This window comes from Pseudophryne corroboree, chromosome 3 (genome assembly GCF_028390025.1).
Source record: "Pseudophryne corroboree isolate aPseCor3 chromosome 3, aPseCor3.hap2, whole genome shotgun sequence".
In the NCBI taxonomy this organism is placed as follows: domain Eukaryota; kingdom Metazoa; phylum Chordata; class Amphibia; order Anura; family Myobatrachidae; genus Pseudophryne; species Pseudophryne corroboree.
The window spans coordinates 247,360,473-247,384,998 of record NC_086446.1 but is presented as its reverse complement, the minus strand read 5'-3'; the positions used below and the strand labels follow the sequence as shown (position 1 = coordinate 247,384,998).

Here is a 24,526-nt window from a genome sequence, read left to right as displayed (position 1 = left end):
GTAAGTAAATTCTTATTTTCTCTGACGTCTGACAATGCTAAATTCCTTTGTCGTATAACAACCCTTTATGAAGCTAAGAACACTGTACGCTGTTTGCTTAAGATGTACCGTAATGGTACGCTATTAGCGTAGCGATCGCTCAGCCGTAGGCGAGACGCTCAAGCGTCACGTTCGCTCACGGCCCAGTGATCACAGGACACGTTATTGGTTATGACTAGGGGAATGATTCGCTGTAGCGTAGCCTACGCTCGAGACCACGAGGAGGTCACCAGCGATGCAGACGCTCACAACACTATACCTTTATGTTTAAACCTTATACCAAAGAAATACACTGAATACCTTAATGTGAGTACAGGGTGTAAGTGCAGCCTTGTATAACCTGACTAACTACAAAGCTGCTTGAGCGTCACCGACGCTCAAGTGAACACTTAACACTATAGAAAATACACAGATACTGGTTTAGGTTCCAAGGCCTATTAACTGTATTATATCTAATATACTTGTAAAAGGGGATAACAGTACAAATGATACACTACAATATAACAGAGACTTCCTAACCACAGAACTAAAATACAAAAAGACAATACTACTCTGACCTAAATGCAATACAATACAATACTATCTAATACAATACAATACTAGCCTAGTCTAGGGGAGATATGAGAGAACAGAACAGAGAGAGAGAGAGAGAGAGAGAGAGAGAGAGAGAGAGAGATGAGATGAGAGAAATTGGCTCACAGAAAGACAATGATTACGGAGAGAAACTTACGCACAAAGGGTATGATCGCCTGCGCCTCGATATCCAGCTCCCGGCTATCAGCAGATAACCGTTGATGAGAGAGTGAGAGCTGGATGTGGTCGGCCTGCCTATTTATGCCCCACACACAATGCAATCTCCTGGTCCTACAATCCCATTGTCCATTGGCCGAAGGAATTCGGCCCTGCATCATAACAAAAGGTCATAGGGTGATTCATACAGGTGGGCTGTGACGATTTCCAACAGCTCAGGTGGGTGGGAAACTGGGTTTCCCGCCGCATACCTGAGTATGTGTAAATAATAGAAATGGACATAAACTTCTTATGTCCATAACTATTCGCACGAGCGATTAATACGCTCCAAACCAACACCGGAATATTGCTAATTAAATACTCTTCCGATGGGTACCAAACACTGCTGTATGATTCCTGTTAGACCCTTCGTACGATATAAAGAGGGATTCCTCAGCTCTGGGACATTGTATTTTAACCAAACTTTCAGAATCTATCAAAGGGACCATGATCTATAAACTACATTAATTGTGAACATTTGTAACGAATGAGTCGCACGCTACGACTACATAAACTCTACCGTAAATACGCATACCGCGCCTGCGAGTGCACGCTATTGCGGGTATGCGCCTCCACGGGAGAGCGTACGCACGCGCAGCCCGGACCAGTGTGCGGTGCAAATATGGCAGTGTGCATAGAGACATTTTTCTGACTTCGACAGTCCACCCTTTGGCAGTCAATAATAACTGCCACAAAACATTTAAGGAGAAAAATGTAAGTCAGGGGTTAATTGATTTCCAGGGTTGGGTAGGGGAGAAGAGTGGAGTAGGTGTGAAGAGGGTATGACCTAGTGAGATAGCAGAAGCATGTGTGTATGAATCCATGTTTGGGGGGTCATGTATCATCGTGCCGTACGTGTTGTAAATCAAGCTTCGAGGTATTGCGAAGTATACATTTGAATTCCTTCTTATCCTGTGGTACAGGTCTGTGGATGGGCTGTCAAACTCTACCGAGCTCATTTCGGCTGTGGTTGTAACAAAATGGGGATGCACATTTTAGTTGATGATACATGAATGGGGGAGGTATGTGGTTGCTGATATCTGTGCCTGTATTCCCTATCGTCTATGTGTGTCGTTACCTGAGGGTTGTAGAGATGAAGATAAAGAACACTTACGAAAAATGCAATGATATTCTATGTCAGGGAAATGTACATCTGTTGTTGAAGTTGTGTTCGGTATCTGTTGAGAGTCGTCTTCTTTGCGCTGTTTTGCTCCTTAGGCATGAGCAACAAGCTTTGTCAGTGCCATCAGATTTACAAAAATGTTGGGCTAGCGTGAGTTTAAAGATACTAGGGAAACTGGGGATCCATGGCAAAGTTCATCAAGTGTCCATATTTAAAGTTGTCAAATCTTCTTCTTTGGTGCTTGTCTGTTGTCTGTATACATCTCGTCTCGTCAGCTTCCTCGTCCAAGGGGGTCTTTGTATCTTGGAGAAAAGCAGAAAAACAGGTGAAAGAAACGGACCGTATAATCGCATTTTCATCACATTCTGGTTTCTATCATTGGGTCATAAATCAAATCCAGGTTAATTACAGTTTCCTCACTCCTCAAGCTCATCACTTTTGTACTTTGCTTGCACCTCATTAAAGCCTGCCCGCATCTAAATATCAATCCAATCGATATAACGACACCCAAGATACATAGTAGAAACTTTCCAACATCCATTATGACTCCTTGAGCCCAGTCTCCCAAACCGGAGAACCAATTTCGCGGGTTCAACCATGACACCCAACCAGTCAGCTCATTACCTACAGCAGCAAGGGTGAGATTGTGTTTTCGACGAAATTCCCACTTCAATTGGAGAATATCGTCCATCTTTTGGTCTATGACCTCTACCGGATCCTCGGTGCTATTTGTGATATACGTGCAACACTTTATGCCGTACTGTGTTGCCAATGTAACACAATATCCGCCTGTTACTGCTGTAAGATAATTAAGAACCATCCTATGCTGAACTAGTTCTGTTTTGTAAGCTTGAAGTTCTCTTCCAGTGTATCTAAACGTGTCATCATACATTTCAGTGATATTATCTAACAAATTGGCGAGTGCGGAAATGTATCTATAATTCATCACTCCTCGAGCGGTACGAGTGAAATCTAACGCTACCAGAACCTGAATCCCGGTGGATTCATGGATAAGATCAGAGGCCGGATGCTCTAACCTTTCTGACAGTTGTCTTTTAACTCGGTGCTCGTAATGAGTGTGAGTATAAGGAGCTTGGGCACCACGGTGTATGTCCTTCATTTTGTCATGTGTTACAGTCATCACTTCAGGCAATACTTTTCCAATATAACACAATCCTTCAGAGTTTGGGGCAAGCCACTTGTACGCCTTTCTCCCGCATATGAAATATGCATCATCGGGGAGAACATATGGGACGGAGAAGGACATGACCATGTTACAAACCTTCCAGGTGAAATCTCCTGACCCTAATTCTTCCATCTGCCTAATGCACGTATCGGTTTGTACGATATGTGCACAGTATCCTGGTGATACCTCTCCAACTCTAGTAATCCTATTTCCTAAGGTATATCGATACCGGAAAGATTTTCCTCTACTGGCTATGTGGCGTACCAGCTCTGTATCTGTAGGCATTCTATCTGCTCTGTGTGAAAAGGTCATGGTAAGGTTGCTCCATGACACTTCCCAATTTCCCGGTTTTCTGGGATTGGAGATGTTAAAACATATGAGGGACCTATCCACATGGTATTGGTGGAGCTTCAAACTAGGAGGGCTGGAGATATTAAACCTCCGGTCCACCGGTCTCCCACCACTTAGCTCAAGTACCTCCCCTAACGTTAAAGGAAATGGTACTAGCCCTGATTTACTGTGACCCTGAGGTACTTGAGAGCATACCCAACAATCGGTCTTGTTTAACACATTACCCACTAGAGAGTGATAGTCACTCAATGGATGCCGGTCCATATGGATATTAAAACTAGATTGGCATTTCTTTATGCATCCATCTTCAACCAGATTATCACAGAGCCTACAGATACAATTTTCTTCAGCTAACAATCCATCACAATTTCTTCTATCGGATCGTTTTCTGATACTCGCCTTTGCTTGTTGGTTTGGTTGATCTTGGAAAACTGCGCCTCCATCATCATAATCGGAACCCATTCCAGAACCTCTCTCGACCTCTATGGTACTCTCGCCGGAACAGACTGCTCTGGTCAACATCATGGTTAACATCAAAATCCGGATCACAGTCTCTTGGGGCAAGTCCATCTTTGAGGAGGAAATAGAGAAGAATGAGAAGGGGGAAAAAGAAATTTTAAGGGAGAGGGGATGGGAAGTGGAGAAAAACAATAAAAGGGAGAGGGGAGTCGACAGCTGCTTTCGATCTTCAAGGCTCAGGTGCCGCCTCAATCCTCCTGGAACAGACACTCCAGTGATACAACCTCTACCGTCTGTTCCTTATCACGGGACTTCTCTGGATCGGCAACCTTTTTGCAGTGGGATGAATGGACCCAAGTCTCTCTCTCAGCAACCTTCAATGCTGTGGTGCTAGTCAATAAGACCTGGTATGGTCCTTCCCATCTATCAATAAGACAACCTGAGCGTAGAAAATTTCGTATCATTACATAATCCCCAGGTTCAATGTCATGACAATTACTATCTGGTAAATCAGGAATCACCAACTTCAGATTATCATTTTGATTCCTCAACTGTTTACTCATGTTAATCAAGTACTTTACAGTTACTTCATTGTTACATTTCAAATCATCCTGAGGGTTAATCATGACATGCGGTTGTCGACCAAACAGAATTTCAAAAGGAGACAGATTAAGGGGGGACCTGGGAGTGGTTCTGATGCTATACAAAACAATGGGTAAAGCTTCTGGCCACGTCAATCCTGTCTCTGCCATTACTTTACTCAATTTATTTTTAATAGTGCTGTTCACTCTTTCGACCTTCGCACTCGCCTGTGGACGGTACGGAGTGTGCAGCTTGCTATCAATACCCATCAACTTACACATTCCTTGAAAGACATCACCTGTAAAATGGGTACCCCTATCACTTTCAATGATTCTAGGGATACCATATCTACATACAAATTCCTGCACAATTTTCTTAGCTGTAAACATAGCGGTATTTGTAGCTGCTGGAAAAGCTTCGACCCAATTCGAGAAAACATCTATACAGACAAGTACATATTTCAAATTTCTACATGGGGGTAATTGAATGAAGTCAATTTGTATTACCTGGAAAGGGCCGCCGGCAGGTGGGATATGGGATGGTTCTGTAGGTATTGCTTTCCCAATATTCTTTCTCAGACAGGTAAGGCATGACATTGCTCTTTTACCCGCATGAGAGGAGAATCCTGGGGCGCACCAGTATGCTCTTACCAATTTGCACATCCCCTCCTTGCCTAGATGAGTCAGCCCGTGAGCTGCTTCAGCCAGACATGGAAGGTATGCCCTGGGGGCCACCGGTTTACCATGTCCATCTGTCCAGAGCCCTGAGGACTCCTGGCCATATCCCTTTGCCTTCCAGACTGCTCTTTCCTGTGTGGAACACAAATTCTGCATCTCACACAACTTCTGTGTGTTGATGGTATTAAATACCATCAACTGTGTGGTGTTTGTCCGTGTGGGGGTAGCAGCTGCAAGCTTTGCAGCTTCGTCTGCTCGGCTGTTACCAAGGGATACTGGGTCTTGGCTATATGTATGTGCTTTACATTTGATAACAGCTCTTACCAATTTGCACATCCCCTCCTTGCCTAGATGAGTCAGCCCGTGAGCTGCTTCAGCCAGACATGGAAGGTATGCCCTGGGGGCCACCGGTTTACCATGTCCATCCGTCCAGAGCCCTGAGGACTCCTGGCCATATCCCTTTGCCTTCCAGACTGCTCTTTCCTGTGTGGAACACAAATTCTGCATCTCACACAACTTCTGTGTGTTGATGGTATTAAATACCATCAACTGTGTGGTGTTTGTCCGTGTGGGGGTAGCAGCTGCAAGCTTTGCAGCTTCGTCTGCTCGGCTGTTACCAAGGGATACTGGGTCTTGGCTATATGTATGTGCTTTACATTTGATAACAGCCACTCTGTCGGGTTCCTGTATCGCTGTTAGAAGCCTTTTTATGTGAGCTGCATGCGCTATCGGTGTACCAGCTGCCGTCATGAAATTTCTGAGCCGCCATAGGGCTCCGAAATCATGGACTACCCCGAACGCGTATCTAGAATCGGTGTAGATATTGGCTGACTTACCCTTAGCCAATTCACATGCTCTGGTTAGGGCGACCAGTTCAGCAACCTGGGCTGAGTGAGGTGGGCCTAGCGGTTCCGCTTCTATGGTGTCTTGGTCATCTACGACTGCGTATCCAGTACACAAGTCTCCCGAGTCTGACTGTCTGTGACAACTACCGTCCGTGTAGAACGTGAGTTCTGCATCTTCCAGTGGATTGTCACTGATGTCAGGCCTTGCGGTAAAATTTTGGGTCAAATATTCCATACAATCATGTGTATCTTCCTTTGCATTAAATCCTCCTTCCCCATCACTCTCACCTTCCACCCTTTGTGCCTGACCAGGCACACCTGGGAGAAAAGTTGCAGGATTTAATGCACTGCATCTCCTTATGGTGATGTTTACGGGGGCCATTAATGCCAATTCCCATCTTGTAAACCTTGCTGATGAGACGTGTCTGGTTTGGGCAGAATTTAATAAGGCAGATACCGCATGTGGCGTATGGATTGTGAGGTTGTGGCCTAGCACGACATCTTCGCTTTTCGTCACTAGCAATGCTATCGCCGCAACGCTACGCAAGCATGTGGGGAGGGATCGCGCTACCGTGTCTAGCTGGGCGCTGTAGTATGCAATTGGCCTGCTGGCGTCACCGTGTTTTTGTGTTAGTACACCTGCTGCGCACCCAGCACTTTCTGTTCCGTATAGTTCAAAGGGTTTCCCATAGTCTGGCATACCTAGTGCTGGTGCCTGCGTTAGGCACTGTTTGAGTCTCTCAAATGCTGTTTCAGATTCGTCTGTATGCGAAATCCGATCAGGTTTGTTTGAAGAGACCATTTCCTGCAAAGGTAGCGCCAATATGGAAAACCCTGGGATCCAATTACGGCAATACCCACACATTCCTAAAAACGTCCTGATCTGTTGCTGGGTTTGTGGCAGTGTCATGTCTCTAATGGCTTGGATTCTATCAGCGGTCAGGTGTCTCAGTCCTTGTGTTAGACAGTGTCCCAAATATTTTACCTTAGTTTGGCATAATTGTAACTTGTCTTTGGAAACCTTGTGACCTGTGTCTGAAAGATGAAACAGGAGCTGTTTCGTATCCTTCAGAGATGCTTCCAGTGAATCTGAACACAGTAATAAATCGTCCACATACTGTATCAATACTGATCCACTGTCTGGTTGGAAAGACTGTAAACAATCATGCAAAGCCTGAGAAAATATACTTGGACTGTCTATGAAACCTTGGGGTAACCGAGTCCACGTGTATTGGACTCCTCTGTATGTGAATGCAAACAAATATTGGCTGTCAGGGTGCAGAGGTACCGAAAAGAAAGCGGAGCAGAGGTCAATAACAGTGAAAAATTTGGCAGTGGGAGGAATTTGCATTAGGATGACAGCTGGATTAGGCACTACGGGGAACTGACTCTCAACTATTTTGTTAATCCCCCTTAGATCCTGCACTAGCCTGTAACCCCTCCCCCCACTCTTTTTAACAGGGAAGATGGGACTATTTGCGGTGCTGGACGTTCTTACTAGAATGCCCTGTTGTAGCAAGCGCTCTATTACGGGAAAAACTCCTAGCTCCACCTCTGGCTTCAGAGGATACTGTGGGATTTTTGGAGCTATCCTACCATCTTTTACTTGCACAACTACTGGAGCTACGTTTGCCATTAATCCAGTGTCCTGTCCATCTTTTGTCCAAAGTGACTCTGGTATCTGAGATGTCATTTCTTCTACTTGGGATGGATTCCTATTTGTCATAATGGAATGTGACATTAATTTTGATGGGGAGTCTAGCATGTCTCGTACTTCCTGAGCGTGATTCTCAGGAATGTCCAAGAATACACCTTCAGGAGTACAATAAATGACGCAACCCATTTTACATAGTAAGTCTCTTCCCAGGAGATTGGTTGGTGCCGATGCAGCCAGCAAAAAGGAATGCTTGGTATGCAAAGGCCCTATTGTAATCTCGGCTGGTTTGCTAACAGGGTAGTGCTGGACTACTCCTGTTACTCCCATGGCTGGAATTGTCCTACCAGTGGTTCTCATGCCCACTGTCGAATTTATCACTGACTTGGCCGCCCCTGTGTCTACAAGAAAGTTTAAAGTTTTACCAGCTACATTGATTGCAATCTCTGGTTCGCTTCCAAGACTGGCAATCAACTTAACTGGCTGCAGATTACAGGTATGGCCACACCCCTATTGGGTATGCTGACCTCCCTGAATCCCATTGGCAGCAACTACTTGTGGGGGAGTTAGCTGGGAACTACCAGAGGCATGCCAATCTCTGTTCGGGGGATATCTTTTTGTTTCCCCTGTATGTGGCTCAAAACTCCGCCTCTGTGGACCCTGCTCCCAATGTCGTGTGTTGTGTTGTTGTCTAGGGGGTTGAAAAGATCTTTGTACATTCTTTGTTCTACATTCTCGTGCAAAGTGTCCCTGTTTGTTACAAGAAAAACATGTTATTACACTTGCCTTACCCACAGGATTCGGTGGTACATACGCAGGCTGCCTTGTGGTCAGCGCCTGTATACTTACGGACATCAACTTATCACTTTGCGACTCTCTGTGCCTAGTGATGTTTCTGTCGTGATCAATAGCAGCCTCTCTCAAGCCGGACACTGACAGACCTCGCCAGCATGGTTGCGTGGTCTGAACCCTAGTCTTTAATGTTTCCTTTAAACCATCCATCAGTACAGATACTGCTACTTCCCGATGGTTTGGGTTGGTCTTAATGTCTTCTATACCAGTGTACTTTGCCATTTCTAATAGTGCCCGGTGAAAATATTCTATTGCCGTTTCGGACTCCTTTTGCTTAATGGAAAATATTTTATTCCATTTAACAACGGCTGGGAAATACTCTTTTAGCTGTAAATTTATCCTTTTTACATTATCCTTGTTGTACACGTCTGTAAGCGGTACATCTTTATCCAATGCACAATCAGCTAAAAATTGAGTTGCGTCAACATTGGAAGGTAAACAAGCTCTTAGCAGTATCTGCCAATCCTTGTTGTTGGGTTCTACAGTGTTACCTAGATCCCTGATGTATTTTTGGCTAGCAACTAAATCCTTCCTGGGGTCAGGAAATTCGGACACTATTGTTCTTAATTCCATTCGGGAAAATGGAGTGTACATGGCAATGTTCCTTATGGGAGTGGCTCCAGACACATCTGTTTTTCCATTGGGAACTGCTATTACCCTTACAGGAGCAATTCTAACAGCCTCTTCCTGTGTAGATTCTACTGCTTGTTGTGGTACAATTGTTTCAGTGTAGTGCATGGTGCCGTACTTACCCGTTGACACGACCTCACCTATCCCTCCGCTAGGGGCTTTCACTAATCTCGTGGGTGTCGCTGTGCCTACTGTGGTTTCTGCTATGGTGGCTGCAAGAGAGAGAGCTGAAATTGTTGCTGAATCGTCTTCTTGATCACACTCCTGAGGAAGGTTCAAAACAGGGTACAACTTGCACGGGTTAATACTTGCATGAGTTATTTGGTTAACATCATTAACATTTACAGTGTTACTAAGAGTTTGTGTTTTACAACCCAGTGCGTTTCTCTCCGCAATCAACTTCTCTCCTGCAATGTATGGTGGAGGAGGAGCTGTGGCAATCAACTTCCTGACTGTCCCAGATCCCGCCGCCAGAGCCAACCCTCTCTGTATCTCACCTTCCTGGTGCCATAACTGTAAACAATCATGATGTTGAATTCGTCTCTTTGTTGATTTTACGAGACATATCCTCCTCCTTAAATTTTGTAACACTTCTGGACTGAAGCTACCTATTCTTGGGAATTTGTCCCTGTCTTGTACAGTCATTCTCTCCCATTCATCACATAAAACTTCAGCGTGATTTCCATATTTCTTACACATCACATATCGTGCCGACCCGATGGATCGGTTCTCTGAATCAACCCGAACCGAGGTTGATCGCCCCCTACCTGAACAACTGGCCCCCATAATCTGCAGGCGTTGCTTATTCCTCCTTGAATATCAAGGCTTTCAGCGAACCCTTACAAACAAACCAAGAAGTCCTTGGGCAGGCCGGCGGTGGCGGTTTACCAAGTACCCCACTTACTTCTCGCCCACGTTGGCCAGTACTGCAATCACTGTAACCAGAGCTGCTGTACCCAACCCAGGGCCCCTGTGAACCTTTATTTACTGGGGCGCGTTCCCCAGCAAGTATCGGTTGTTGGATAGTTCCTGAGTGACCAGCGAACTTCCCTTCCAAAAATAAAAAATTACACAAATCACGTCAGAATGTACAAATAGCGTTTGTGACCACTTTACTCTAATGGTATTAGGTCAGATTACTAACTACTGCACACAATTACGTGCGGTCCAATCGTTCAGTACACAAGCACTACTTGTCATGTACTGAAAGATCAATGGAATCGATGTTTCCGGCCGCGATTCCTTCAGCAAGAGCTTGTATGGCCTATATGGGTTCTGCACCAACACCCCAGGCGTTGTGCCACTGGACTTTTATAGCGGACCTCTTTGTCTATTTTACCTGTTACCTTATGACCTCCTGGTCTGTTAACCTTATGACCTCCTGGTCTTGTTACCTTATGACCTCCTGGTCTGTTACCTTATGGTCCGCTATACTCTAATGCTCAAATATTATTTAACCAGGGATGCCTCCCTGGCCACCGTATATGTCACTTACACGTATGTCCCTTGACGAGTACCCGGCTTTCCTTTTGGTTCCACCTTAAAGTTATATAAACTTTTGTATACAAAACACACTCACTCAACACAAGTACACTTTTGTTTCTATATCTATTTCTGCGCAGAAATTGTCTTTAGGCCAAAAGTGTTACCAATTAGGAGCAGGATCTGTTAAACTAAATTTCAGATTTTCCAAAAATAGATTTGCGTTATTTACCGCGTCGCGTTATCTACCGCTGTGCGTTAATTATCGCCTTTGCGTTACTTCACTTTATCACAACTTGAGCTACGTGGGCGTAACCGGACGCTACGTTGCGTAATGTACACTGCGTGCGTCTGCCTTTTGGATTGCGTACGCTAGTCTTTGTTAGCGACACGTGTACGCAATGCAAAGGATCCACCGTAACACAATATATTTTTATCAATGTAAATGATCCCTGATCATCTACCGCAATCCACACTGACTGCCTTGTATCTCAGACAAACCGTGTGTTTGTTCTATACTTTAACTATCACCTCTACTATGAAATAACAGCAAATCTCTTTTTAGCACTTTCTATCAACTATAAAATTGGCAAACAGGAATAGTGATATACGAAAATGAAACAGAAATGCAGATATATGTATGCGTGCGTGTATACGCAAGACAGAAGAGAAATAAAACAGTTTTAAAAGACACAAGCGTTTTGTTCTTACTTCCGGTTCCCGGATTCCTTCAGCACTCTTTATCTAAGCGAAGCAGACGCTTATCCAATCAGCACTGCAAGGAATATGATCCCGCCCTTTGCTGATGGATAATGTCTGCTGATCTACCTAGTGCAGATATGAGAAGGATAGGACGAGTCCCCAATTGACAATGCTAAATTCCTTTGTCGTATAACAACCCTTTATGAAGCTAAGAACACTGTACGCTGTTTGCTTAAGATGTACCGTAATGGTACGCTATTAGCGTAGCGATCGCTCAGCCGTAGGCGAGACGCTCAAGCGTCACGTTCGCTCACGGCCCAGTGATCACAGGACACGTTATTGGTTATGACTAGGGGAATGATTCGCTGTAGCGTAGCCTACGCTCGAGACCACGAGGAGGTCACCAGCGATGCAGACGCTCACAACACTATACCTTTATGTTTAAACCTTATACCAAAGAAATACACTGAATACCTTAATGTGAGTACAGGGTGTAAGTGCAACCTTGTATAACCTGACTAACTACAAAGCTGCTTGAGCGTCACCGACGCTCAAGTGAACACTTAACACTATAGAAAATACACAGATACTGGTTTAGGTTCCAAGGCCTATTAACTGTATTATATCTAATATACTTGTAAAAGGGGATAACAGTACAAATGATACACTACAATATAACAGAGACTTCCTAACCACAGAACTAAAATACAAAAAGACAATACTACTCTGACCTAAATGCAATACAATACAATACTATCTAATACAATACAATACTAGCCTAGTCTAGGGGAGATATGAGAGAACAGAACAGAGAGAGAGAGAGAGAGAGAGAGAGAGAGAGATGAGATGAGAGAAATTGGCTCACAGAAAGACAATGATTACGGAGAGAAACTTACGCACAAAGGGTATGATCGCCTGCGCCTCGATATCCAGCTCCCGGCTATCAGCAGATAACCGTTGATGAGAGAGTGAGAGCTGGATGTGGTCGGCCTGCCTATTTATGCCCCACACACAATGCAATCTCCTGGTCCTACAATCCCATTGTCCATTGGCCGAAGGAATTCGGCCCTGCATCATAACAAAAGGTCATAGGGTGATTCATACAGGTGGGCTGTGACGATTTCCAACAGCTCAGGTGGGTGGGAAACTGGGTTTCCCGCCGCATACCTGAGTATGTGTAAATAATAGAAATGGACATAAACTTCTTATGTCCATAACTATTCGCACGAGCGATTAATACGCTCCAAACCAACACCGGAATATTGCTAATTAAATACTCTTCCGATGGGTACCAAACACTGCTGTATGATTCCTGTTAGACCCTTCGTACGATATAAAGAGGGATTCCTCAGCTCTGGGACATTGTATTTTAACCAAACTTTCAGAATCTATCAAAGGGACCATGATCTATAAACTACATTAATTGTGAACATTTGTAACGAATGAGTCGCACGCTACGACTACATAAACTCTACCGTAAATACGCATACCGCGCCTGCGAGTGCACGCTATTGCGGGTATGCGCCTCCACGGGAGAGCGTACGCACGCGCAGCCCGGACCAGTGTGCGGTGCAAATATGGCAGTGTGCATAGAGACATTTTTCTGACTTCGACACGTCCTAGTGGATGCTGGAAACTCCGTAAGGACCATGGGGATTATACCAAAGCTCCCAAACGGGCGGGAGAGTGCGGATGACTCTGCAGCACCGAATGAGAGAACTCCAGGTCCTCCTCAGCCAGGGTATCAAATTTGTAGAATTTAGCAAACGTGTTTGCCCCTGACCAAGTAGCTGCTCGGCAAAGTTGTAAAGCCGAGACCCCTCGGGCAGCCGCCCAAGATGAGCCCACTTTCCTTGTGGAATGGGCTTTTACAGATTTAGGCTGTGGCAGGCCTGCCACAGAATGAGCAAGCTGAATTGTACTACAAATCCAACGAGCAATAGTCTGCTTAGAAGCAGGAGCACCCAGCTTGTTGGGTGCATACAGGATAAACAGCGAGTCAGATTTTTTGACTCCAGCCGTCCTGGAAACATATATTTTCAGGGCCCTGACTACGTCCAGCAACTTGGAGTCCTCCAAGTCCCTAGTAGCCGCAGGTACCACAATAGGCTGGTTCAGGTGAAACGCTGAAACCACCTTAGGGAGAAATTGAGGACGAGTCCTCAATTCTGCCCTATCCGTATGAAAAATTAGGTAAGGGCTTTTATAGGATAAAGCCGCCAATTCTGACACGCGCCTGGCTGACGCCAGGGCCAACAGCATTACCACTTTTCATGTGAGATATTTTAAGTCCACAGTGGTGAGTGGTTCAAACCAATGTGATTTTAGGAACCCCAAAACCACATTGAGATCCGAAGGTGCCACTGGAGGCACAAAAGGAGGCTGTATATGCAGCACCCCTTTGACAAACGTCTGAACTTCAGGAACTGAAGCCAGTTCTTTTTGGAAGAAGATCGACAGGGCCGAAATTTGAACCTTAATGGACCCTAATTTTAGGCCCATAGACAGTCCTGTTTGCAGGAAATGCAGGAACCGACCCAGTTGAAATTCCTCTGTAGGGGCCTTCCTGGCCTCGCACCACGCAACATATTTACGCCAAATACGGTGATAATGCTGCACGGTTACATCCTTCCTGGCTTTGATCAGGGTAGGGATGACTTCATCCGAAATGCCTTTTTCCTTCAGGATCCGGCGTTCAACCGCCATGCCGTCAAACGCAGCCGCGGTAAGTCTTGAAACAGACAGGGTCCCTGCTGGAGCAGGTCCCTTCGTAGAGGTAGAGGCCACGGGTCCTCCGTGAGCATCTCTTGAAGTTCCGGGTACCAAGTCCTTCTTGGCCAATCCGGAGCCACGAGTATAGTCCTTACTTCTCTCCTTCTTATGATTCTCAGTACCTTGGGTATGAGAGGCAGAGGAGGGAACACATACACTGACTGGTACACCCATGGTGTTACCAGAGCGTCCACAGCTATTGCCTGAGGGTCCCGTGACCTGGCGCAATACCTGTCTAGATTTTTGTTGAGGCGGGACGCCATCATGTCCACCTTTGGTTTTTCCCAACGGTTCACAATCATGTGGAAGACTTCTGTGTGAAGTCCCCACTCTCCCGGGTGGAGGTCGTGCCTGCTGAGGAAGTCTGCTTCCCAGTTGTCCACTCCCGGAATGAACACTGCTGACAGTGCTATCACATGATTTTCCGCCCAGCGAAGAATCCTTGCAACTTCTGCCATTGCCCTCCTGCTTCTTGTGCCGCCCTGTCTGTTTACGTGGGCGACTGCCGTGATGTTGTCTGACTGAATCAGCACCGGCTGACCTTGAAGCAGAGGTCGTGCTAGGCTTAGAGCATTGTAGATGGCCCTTAGCTCCAGGATATTTATGTGAAGTGATGTCTCCAGGCTTGACCACAAGCCCTGGAAATTTCTTCCTTGTGTGACTGCTCCCCAGCCTCTCAGGCTGGCATCCGTGGTCACCAGGACCCAGTCCTGAATGCCGAATCTGCGGCCCTCTAGAAGATGAGCACTCTGCAACCACCACAGAAGAGACACCCTTGTCCTTGGGGACAGGGTTATCCGCTGATGCATCTGAAGATGCGATCCGGACCATTTGTCCAGCAGATCCCACTGGAACGTTCTTGCGTGGAATCTGCCGAATGGAATCGCTTCGTAGGAAGCTACCATCTTTCCCAGGACTCTTGTGCATTGATGCACTGAGACTTGCCCTGGTTTCAGGAGGTTTCTGACTAGGTCGGATAACTCCCTGGCTTTTTCCTCCGGAAGGAACACCTTTTTCTGGACTGTGTCCAGAATCATCCCTAGGAACAGAAGACGTGTCGTCGGAATCAGCTGCGATTTTGGGATATTTAGAATCCAGCCGTGCTGCCGTAGCACTACCTGAGATAGTGCTACTCCGACTACTAACTGTTCTCTGGATCTTGCCCTTATCAGGAGATCGTCCAAGTAAGGGATAATTAAAACGCCTTTTCTTCGAAGAAGAATCATCATTTCGGCCATTACCTTGGTAAAGACCTGGGGTGCCGTGGATAATCCAAACGGCAGCGTCTGAAACTGATAGTGACAGTTTTGTACCACAAACCTGAGGTACCCTTGATGAGAAGGGTAAATGGGGACATGGAGGTAGGCATCTTTGATGTCCAGAGACACCATAAAGTCCCCCTCTTCCAGGTTCGCGATCACTGCTCTGAGTGACTCCATCTTGAACTTGAACCTTTGTATGTAAGTGTTCAAGGATTTCAGATTTAAAATAGGTCTTACCGAGCCGTCCGGCTTCGTTACCACAAACAGCGTTGAATAATACCCCTTCCCTTGTTGCAGGAGGGGTGCCTTGATTATCACCTGCTGGGAATACAGCTTGTGAACTGCCTCCAATACTGCCTCCCTGTCGGAGGGAGACGTTGGTAAAGCAGACTTCAGGAACCGGCGAGGGGGAGACGTCTCGAACTCCAATTTGTACCCCTGAGATACTACTTGAAGGATCCAGGGGTCCACTTGCGAATGAGCCCACTGCGCGCTGAAATTCTTGAGACGGGCCCCCACCGTGCCTGAGTCCGCTTGTAAGGCCCCAGCGTCATGCTGAGGACTTGGCAGAAGCGGGGGAGGGCTTTTGTTCCTGGGAATTGGCTGTCTGTTGCAGTCTTTTTCCCCTTCCTCTGCCCCGGGGCAGAAAAGAGGAACCTTTTGCCCGCTTGCCCTTATGGGGACGAAAGGACTGAGCCGGATAAGACGGCGTCTTTTTATGTTGAGAGGCGACCTGGGGTAAAAATGTGGATTTCCCAGCAGTTGCCGTGGCCACCAGGTCCGATAGACCGACCCCAAATAACTCCTCCCCTTTATAAGGCAATATTTCCATATGCCGTTTAGAGTCCGCATCACCTGACCACTGTCGCGTCCATAATCCTCTTCTGGCAGAAATGGACAGCGCACTCACTCTTGATGCCAGAGTGGAAATATCCCTCTGTGCATCTCGCATATATAGAAATGCATCTTTTAAATGCTCTATAGTCAACAATATACTGTTCCTATCCAGGGTATCAATATTTTCAGTCAGGGAATCCGACCAAGCCACCCCAGCGCTGCACATCCAGGCTGAGGCGATTGCTGGTCGCAGTATAACACCAGTATGTGTGTATATACTTTTTAGGATATTCTCCAGTTTTCTGTCACCTGGTTCCTTGAGGGCGGCCGTATCAGGAGACGGTAACGCCACTTGTTTTGATAAGCGTGTGAGCGCTTTATCCACTCTAGGGGGTGTTTCCCAACGCGCCCTAACCTCTGGCGGGAAAGGGTATAATGCCAATAACTTTTTAGAAATTATCAGTTTTTTATCGGGGGAAACCCACGCTGCATCACACACCTCATTTAATTCGTCTGATTCAGGAAAAACTACAGGTAGTTTTTTCACACCCCACATAATACCCTTTTTAGTGGTACTTGCAGTATCAGAAATGTTTAACACCTCTCTCATTGCCGTGATCATGTAACGTGTGGCCCTACTGGAAGTCACGTTTGTCTCCTCACCGTCGACACTGGAGTCAGTATCCGTGTCGACGTCAGTATCCACCACCTGAGGTAACGGCCTTTTTAGAGCCCCTGATGGTTTCTGAGACGCCTGGACAGGGACTAGCTGATTAGTCGGCTGTCTCATGTCATCAACTGTCTTTTGTAAGGAGCTGACACTGTCACGTAAATCCTTCCATAAAGCCATCCACTCAGGTGTCGACTCCCTAGGGGGTGACATCTCTATTATAGGCAATTGCTCCGCCTCCACATCATTTTCCTCCTCATACATGTCGACACAAACGTACCGACACACAGCACACGCACAGGGAATGCTCTGATAGAGGACAGGACCCCACTAGCCCTTTGGGGAGACAGAGGGAGAGTATGCCAGCACACACCAGCGCTATATATAGATATAGGGACAACCTTATATAAGTGTTTCTCCCTTATAGCTACTGTATTGTTAATAACCCGCCAATTAGTGCCCCCCTCTCTTTTTTACCCTGTTTCTGTAGTGCAGGACTGCAGGGGAGAGTCAGGGAGACGTCCTTCCAGCGGAGCTGTGAGGGAAAATGGCGCCTGTGTGCTGAGGAGATAGGCTCCGCCCCCTTCTCGGCGGCCTTTCTCCCGCTTTTTGTGAAAATCTGGCAGGGGTTAAAATTCATCCATATAGCCCAGGGGCTATATGTGATGTATTTTTAGCCAGCCAAGGTGTTTCTATTGCTGCTCAGGGCGCCCCCCCCTAGCGCCCTGCACCCTCAGTGACCAGAGTGTGAAGTGTGCTGAGAAGCAATGGCGCACAGCTGCAGTGCTGTGCGCTACCTTGTGGAAGACAGGATGTCTTCTGCCGCCGATTTGCCGGACCTCTTCTTGCTTCTGGCTCTGAAAGGGGGCCGGCGGCGCGGCTCTGGGACCGAGCTCCAAGGCTGGGCCTGTGATCGGTCCCTCTGGAGCTAATGGTGTCCAGTAGCCTAAGAAGCCCAATCCACTCTGCACGCAGGTGAGTTCGCTTCTTCTCCCCTTAGTCCCTCGATGCAGTGAGCCTGTTGCCAGCAGGTCTCACTGAAAATAAAAAACCTAAACTAAAACTTTCACTAAGAAGCTCAGGAGAGCCCCTAGTGTGCACCCTTCTCGTTCGGGCACAAAAATCTAACTGAGGCTTGGAGGAGGGTCATGGGGGGAGGAGCCAGTGCACACCAGGTAGTACTAAAGCTTTCTATTTTTGCCCAGTCTCCTGCGGAGCCGCTATTCCCCATGGTCCTTACGGAGTTCCCAGCATCCACTAGGACGTCAGAGAAAGTCGGTTGGGTGTCGGTTTTTTTCCTGACCATTAGATAGGAAAAAACAGACACCCAACTGGCTTTTCAAACAATTGAATACCGCCCAAAATATGAGCACAAGGGGTCTGTTCATGAAGCAGTGAAAAGTGAGCCTGTGGTGAAGCTGCCCGTGGCAACCAATCAGCTGCTCCGTACAATTGTATAGTATGCAAATTATAAATGTTACTTTAATGCTGATTGATTACCATGGACAACTTCTCCACTCTTTTCACTGCTTCTTGAATAGACCCCCAAGTGTTCATGTGAGCATTATACACAGGTGCAGCAGTACATACTGCTGGAAATTTGGTGAGGTTTGATCAGAGATGTGTGGAAAAGATAGGTATAGACTCCTTACTATAGAGATTTGATTATAAAAATGATTACAATAATACAAAGAAGATATTTCTAACATCTTCTTTCTATTTTTCATATATTTTATACAGTCAAGACTCTGGCGTAAATGTTAAGTATGACAGGAAAGCTTTAACTCACCTCACCTTATGTCACATCACTTCTGTGATGCATTTTTTATGAATCAAGTTGCAACTCATAGCATTGCTATTGGGTTACTGTTACCTGCTGTGGTGCTATATACTATACTGCTCTTCCTGCACCAGCATTAGAGGTGTCAGGAGGCCACACAGGGGTTAATGTAGGTGCAGCCCAATGCATTGTATGTGAGTGTAGGCAATCCCCCAGCCCCAGTATCTCCTTCCTTGTGTCACACAGACTGGTGGATTGGGAATAAGAGGAAAGACTGGAGGAGAGCAGCAGCAGCAGCAGCAGCAGGAGGAAGCTGAGGGGAGAAGAGAGGCTCCACCTCCCTCCTGCATTCCCAGCAACACCCACAGCCCTACAGCGGCCAAGATGACGGATAATATACCCTTGCAACCTGTCAGGCAGAAGAAGAGAATGGACGGGAAACACAAGAGAGGGTGAGTAGGCCCGCACTTAGCCAGGCCCGGTGCGCGGTGCCCGGGAGCAGCACCAGCGCCCTGCCACCGGCAGCCGGGGAGCTGACAGTGCCCAGCGCAAACCCTACTGGTGCCGGGAGAGACAGACACCTTGCATTGGCTTTCAGCAGTGTCTCTGGGTCGCAGTGTCTACAAATGTATTCCTCCATCCATGCCAGTCTGTCTGCTAGTATATATACATACTGTGTGTGTACAGCAGCAGTGTTACTTTGTACAGCACAGGTTTAGGGCGTTGGTACAAAACCCCCTCACACAAAACAAAGCCCTGCATTTGTGTATATTGTTATAGAAGAATAAACATCTGCTGACCTTGTGGAAACTCCCAGTAATGGGCTAGCATTGTGTTGCAGGTATTTTTGTGATGCCACCCAGCGTGGGCATTCCTCACATAGGAGTACCACTGTCAATGGCATTTTTTGTAACACCTCCACAGTTCACCAGCCAGTGAGGGGAAACATAATCTTGTCTTGTTCTGTTTGTTATTTAAATTGGAGATATATATTTATTTTGATGTAATATTGTTATTGTTGTGTCACCTTATAAATAATGATGCTGAAAGGTATGTATGTATGTGTGTGTATGTATGTGTATATATATTTCTCTAACGTCCTAGTGGATGCTGGGGACTCCGTAAGGACCATGGGGAATAGACGGGCTCCGCAGGAGACAGGGCACTCTAAGGGCTAAAACACACTACACGGTTGTTGCCGGCCGGGAAAAAGCCGGACGGCTTTTTCCCGTGCCGGCATTGTAGTTAACAGTGTGAGGGGTAGGGTCCCTTCACACTGCACGGCCCCGGCCCGGCTGCCGGGTTGCAGCCGGGTCTCACCACTGGAAGGTCCGGCGGCCGGGCGGCCGCCGGGCCGTCCTTGGAGCCAGTGAACCGTGTGTGTGAAGGGGAGCTTTCACACACAACGGTTTCTTCTGCAGCCGCGTCTGATGCTGCGCATGCGCACAGCATCACTCACGGCTCAAAGCCGTCCTGTGTGACATACACTGCCGGTTTCTCCCGGATGGCAAAAAGCCGGACAAACTTTGTCCGGCTTTTTGCCATCCGGGAAAAACCGGAGTGTGTGTTACAGCCCTAAGAAAGATTTAGTACTACTGGTGTGCACTAGCTCCTCCCTCTATGCCCCTCCTCCAGACCTCAGTTAGAATCTGTGCCCGGCCGAGCTGGGTGCACTTTAGTGAGCTCTCCTGAGCTTGCTAATAAGAAAGTATTTTAGTTAGGTTTTTTATTTTCAGAGAGCTTCTGCTGGCAACAGACTCTCTGCTACGTGGGACTGAGGGGAGAGAAGCAAACCTACTAACTGTGGCTAGGTTGCGCTTCTTAGGCTACTGGACACCATTAGCTCCAGAGGGATTGAACACAGGAACCTAACCTTGGTCGTCCGTTCCCGGAGCCGCGCCGCCGCCCCCCTCGCAGAGCCAGAAGCCGGCGGGTTGAAGCAAGAAGACGTCAAAATCGGCGGCAGAAGACTCCTGTCTTCATATGAGGTAGCGCACAGCACTGCAGCTGTGCGCCATTGCGCCCACACTAACCCACACACTCCGGTCACTGTAGGGTGCAGGGCGCAGGGGAGGGGAGGGGGGGGGGGGCGCCCTGGGCAGCAACTGATTACCTCCTGGCAAAAAGCAGCATATATACAGCTGGGCACTGTAATATGCATGAGCCCCCGCCATTAATTTTACACAAAATCGCGGGACAGAAGCCCGCCGCTGAGGGGGCGGGGCCTTCTTCCTCAGCACTCACCAGCACCATTTTCTCTCCACAATTCCGCTGAGAGGAAGCTCCCCAGGCTCTCCCCTGCAGAAGCACGATAGAGAGGGTGAAAAAGAGAGGGGGGGGGGCACATAAATTTGGCGTAAAAACAATATTTCTCTATCGTCCTAGTGGATGCTGGGGTTCCTGAAAGGACCATGGGGAATAGCGGCTCCGCAGGAGACAGGGCACAAAAAGTAAAGCTTTAGGATCAGGTGGTGTGCACTGGCTCCTCCCCCTATGACCCTCCTCCAAGCCTCAGTTAGATTTTTGTGCCCGGCCGAGAAGGGTGCAATCTAGGTGGCTCTCCTAAAGAGCTGCTTAGAAAAGTTTAGCTTAGGTTTTTTATTTTACAGTGAGTCCTGCTGGCAACAGGATCACTGCAACGAGGGACTTAGGGGAGAAGAAGTGAACTCACCTGCGTGCAGGATGGATTGGCTTCTTGGCTACTGGACATTAGCTCCAGAGGGACGATCACAGGTACAGCCTGGATGGTCACCGGAGCCTCGCCGCCGGCCCCCTTGCAGATGCTGAAACGAGAAGAGGTCCAGAATCGGCGGCAGAAGACTCCTCAGTCTTCTTAAGGTAGCGCACAGCACTGCAGCTGTGCGCCATTTTCCTCTCAGCACACTTCACACGGCAGTCACTGAGGGTGCAGGGCGCTGGGAGGGGGGCGCCCTGGGAGGCAAATGAAAACCTTTTTTGGCTAAAAATACCTCACATATAGCCTCCGGGGGCTATATGGAGATATTTAACCCCTGCCAGAATCCGTTAAGAGCGGGAGACGAGGCCGCCGAAAAAGGGGCGGGGCCTATCTCCTCAGCACACAGCGCCATTTTCCCTCACAGAAAGGCTGGAGGGAAGGCTCCCAGGCTCTCCCCTGCACTGCACTACAGAAACAGGGTTAAAACAGAGAGGGGGGGCACTAATTTGGCGTTAGAAATATATAAAAAAGATGCTATAAGGGAAAACACTTATATAAGGTTGTCCCTATATAATTATAGCGTTTTTGGTGTGTGCTGGCAAACTCTCCCTCTGTCTCTCCAAAGGGCTAGTAGGTCCTGTCCTCTATCAGAGCATTCCCTGTGTGTGTGCTGTGTGTCGGTACGTGTGTGTCGACATGTATGAGGACGATGTTGGTGAGGAGGCGGAGCAATTGCCTGTAATGGTGATGTCACTCTCTAGGGAGTCGACACCGGAATGGATGGCTTATTTAGGGAATTACGTGATAATGTCAACACGCGCCAAGGTCGGTTGACGACATGAGACGGCCGACAAACAATTAGTACCGGTCCAGACGTCTCAAAAACACCTTCAGGGGTTTTTTAAAACGCCCGTTTACTTTAGTCGGTCGACACAGACACAGACAGGGACACTGAATCCAGTGTCGACGGTGAATAAACAAACGTATTCCTTATTAGGGCCACACGTTAAGGGCAATGAAGGAGGTGTTACATATTTCTGATACTACAAGTACCACAAAAGAGGGTATTATGTCGGATGTGAAAAAACTACCGTAGTTTTTCCTGAATCAGATAAATTAAATGAAGTGTGTGATGATGCGTGGGTTCCCCCCGATAGAAAATATGGGCGGTATACCCTTTCCCGCCAGAAGTTAGGGCGCGTTGGGAAACACCCCTTAGGGTGGATAAGGCGCTCACACGCTTATCAGAACAAGTGGCGGTACCGTCTATAGATAGGGCCGACCTCAAGGAGCCAGCTGACAGGAGGCTGGAAAAATATCATAAAAAGTATATACACACATACTGGTGTTATACTGCGACCAGCGATCGCCTCAGCCTGGATGTGCAGAGCTGGGGTGGCTTGGTCGGATTCCCTGACTAAAAATATTGATACCCTTGACAGGGACAGTATTTTATTGACTATAGAGCATTTAAAGGATGTATTTCTATATATGCGAGATGCACAGAGGGATATTTGCACTCTGGCATCAAGAGTAAGTGCGATGTCCATATCTGCCAGAAGATGTTTATGGACACGACAGTGGTCAGGTGATGCAGATTCCAAACGGCACAAAGGTGTATTGCCGTATAAAGGAAAAGGAGTTATTTGGGGTCGGTCCATCGGACCTGGTGGCCACGGCAACTGCTGGAAAATCCACCGTTTTTACCCTAAGTCACATCTCTGCAGAAAAAGACACCGTCTTTTCAGCTTCAGTCCTTTCGTCCCTATAAGAGTCATATCTGCCCAGGGATAGAGGAAAGGGAAGAAGACTGCAGCAGGCAGCCCATTCCCAGGAACAGAAGCGTTCCACCGCTTCTGACAAGCTCTCAGCATGACGCTGAGACCGTACAGGACTCCTGGATCCTACAAGTAGTATCCCAGGGGTACAGTTTGGAATGTCGAGACGTTTCCCCTGCGCAGGCTCCTGAAGTCTGCTTTACCAAGGTCTCCCTCCGACAAGGAGGCAGTATGGGAAAAAATTCACGAGCTGTATTCCCAGCAGGTGATAATTAAATTACCCCTTCTACAACAAGAAAAGGGGTATTATTCCACACTATATTGTGGTACTGAAGCCAGAAGGCTAGGTGAGACTTATTCTAAATCTAAAAAAATTTGAACACTTACAAAGGTTCAAATCAAGATGGAGTCACTCAGAGCAGTGATAACGAACCGGGATCCATGTCCCAAATTTGCCCTTATCACTAAGGGTACCTCAGGTTCGTGGTACAGAACTGTCACTATCAGTTTCAGACGCTGCCGTTTGGATTGTCTACGGCACCCCGGGTCTTTACCAAGGTAATGGCCGAAATGATGGTTCTTCTTCGAAGAAAAGGCGTCTTAATTATCCCTTACTTGGACGATCTCCTGATAAGGGCAAAGTCCAGGGAACAGTTGGAGGTCGGAGTAGCACTATCTCGGATACTGTTACAACAGCAGGGGTGGATTCTAAATATTCCAAAATCACAGCTGATCCCGACAACAAGTCTCCTGTGCTTAGGGATGATTCTGGACACAGTCCAGAAAAAGGTGTTTCTCCCGGAAGAGAAAGCCAGGGAGTTATCCGAGCTAGTCAGGAACCTCCTAAAATCAGTGCATCATTGCACAAGGGCCATGGTAAAAAAAAATGGTGACTTCCTTCGAAGCAATTCCAGTCGGCAGATTTCATGCAAGAACTTTTCAGTGGGATCTGCTGGACAAATGGTCCGGATCGCATCTTCAGATGCATCAGCGGATAACCCTATATCCAAGGACAAGGGTGTCTCTCCTGTGGTGGTTACAGAGTGCTCATCTTCTAGAGGGCCGCAGATTCGGCATTCAGTTTTGGATGTTGGTGACCACGGAGGCCAGCCCGAGAGGCTGGGGAGCAGTCACACAAGGAAAAAATTTCCAGGGAGTGTGATCAAGTCTGGAGATTTTTCTCCACATAAATATAGCTAAGGGTAAATTTATAATGCTCTAAGCTTAGCAAGACCTCTGCTTCAAGCTCAGCCGGTATTGATCCAGTGGGATAAAACATCACGGCAGTCGCCCACGTAAATAGACAGGGCGGCACAAGAAGCAGGAGGGCAGTGGCAAAAACTGCAAGGACTTTTCGCTGGGCGGAAAATCATGTGATA

General features: G+C 47.3%; 1 protein-coding gene across 1 annotated transcript in view; it reads left to right on the top strand.

Annotated features, from left to right (window-relative positions):
* Positions 1–18,923: 18,923 nt before the first annotated feature.
* Positions 18,924–24,526, top strand: part of ATP9A (ATPase phospholipid transporting 9A (putative)) — a 366,971-nt gene continuing 361,368 nt past the window's right edge. Inside the window, exon 1 of the mRNA XM_063958977.1 lies at positions 18,924–19,144. Coding sequence (XP_063815047.1) covers positions 19,077–19,144 — 68 coding nt within the window. The 5' untranslated portion in view covers positions 18,924–19,076. The remainder of the gene's footprint in view (positions 19,145–24,526) is intronic.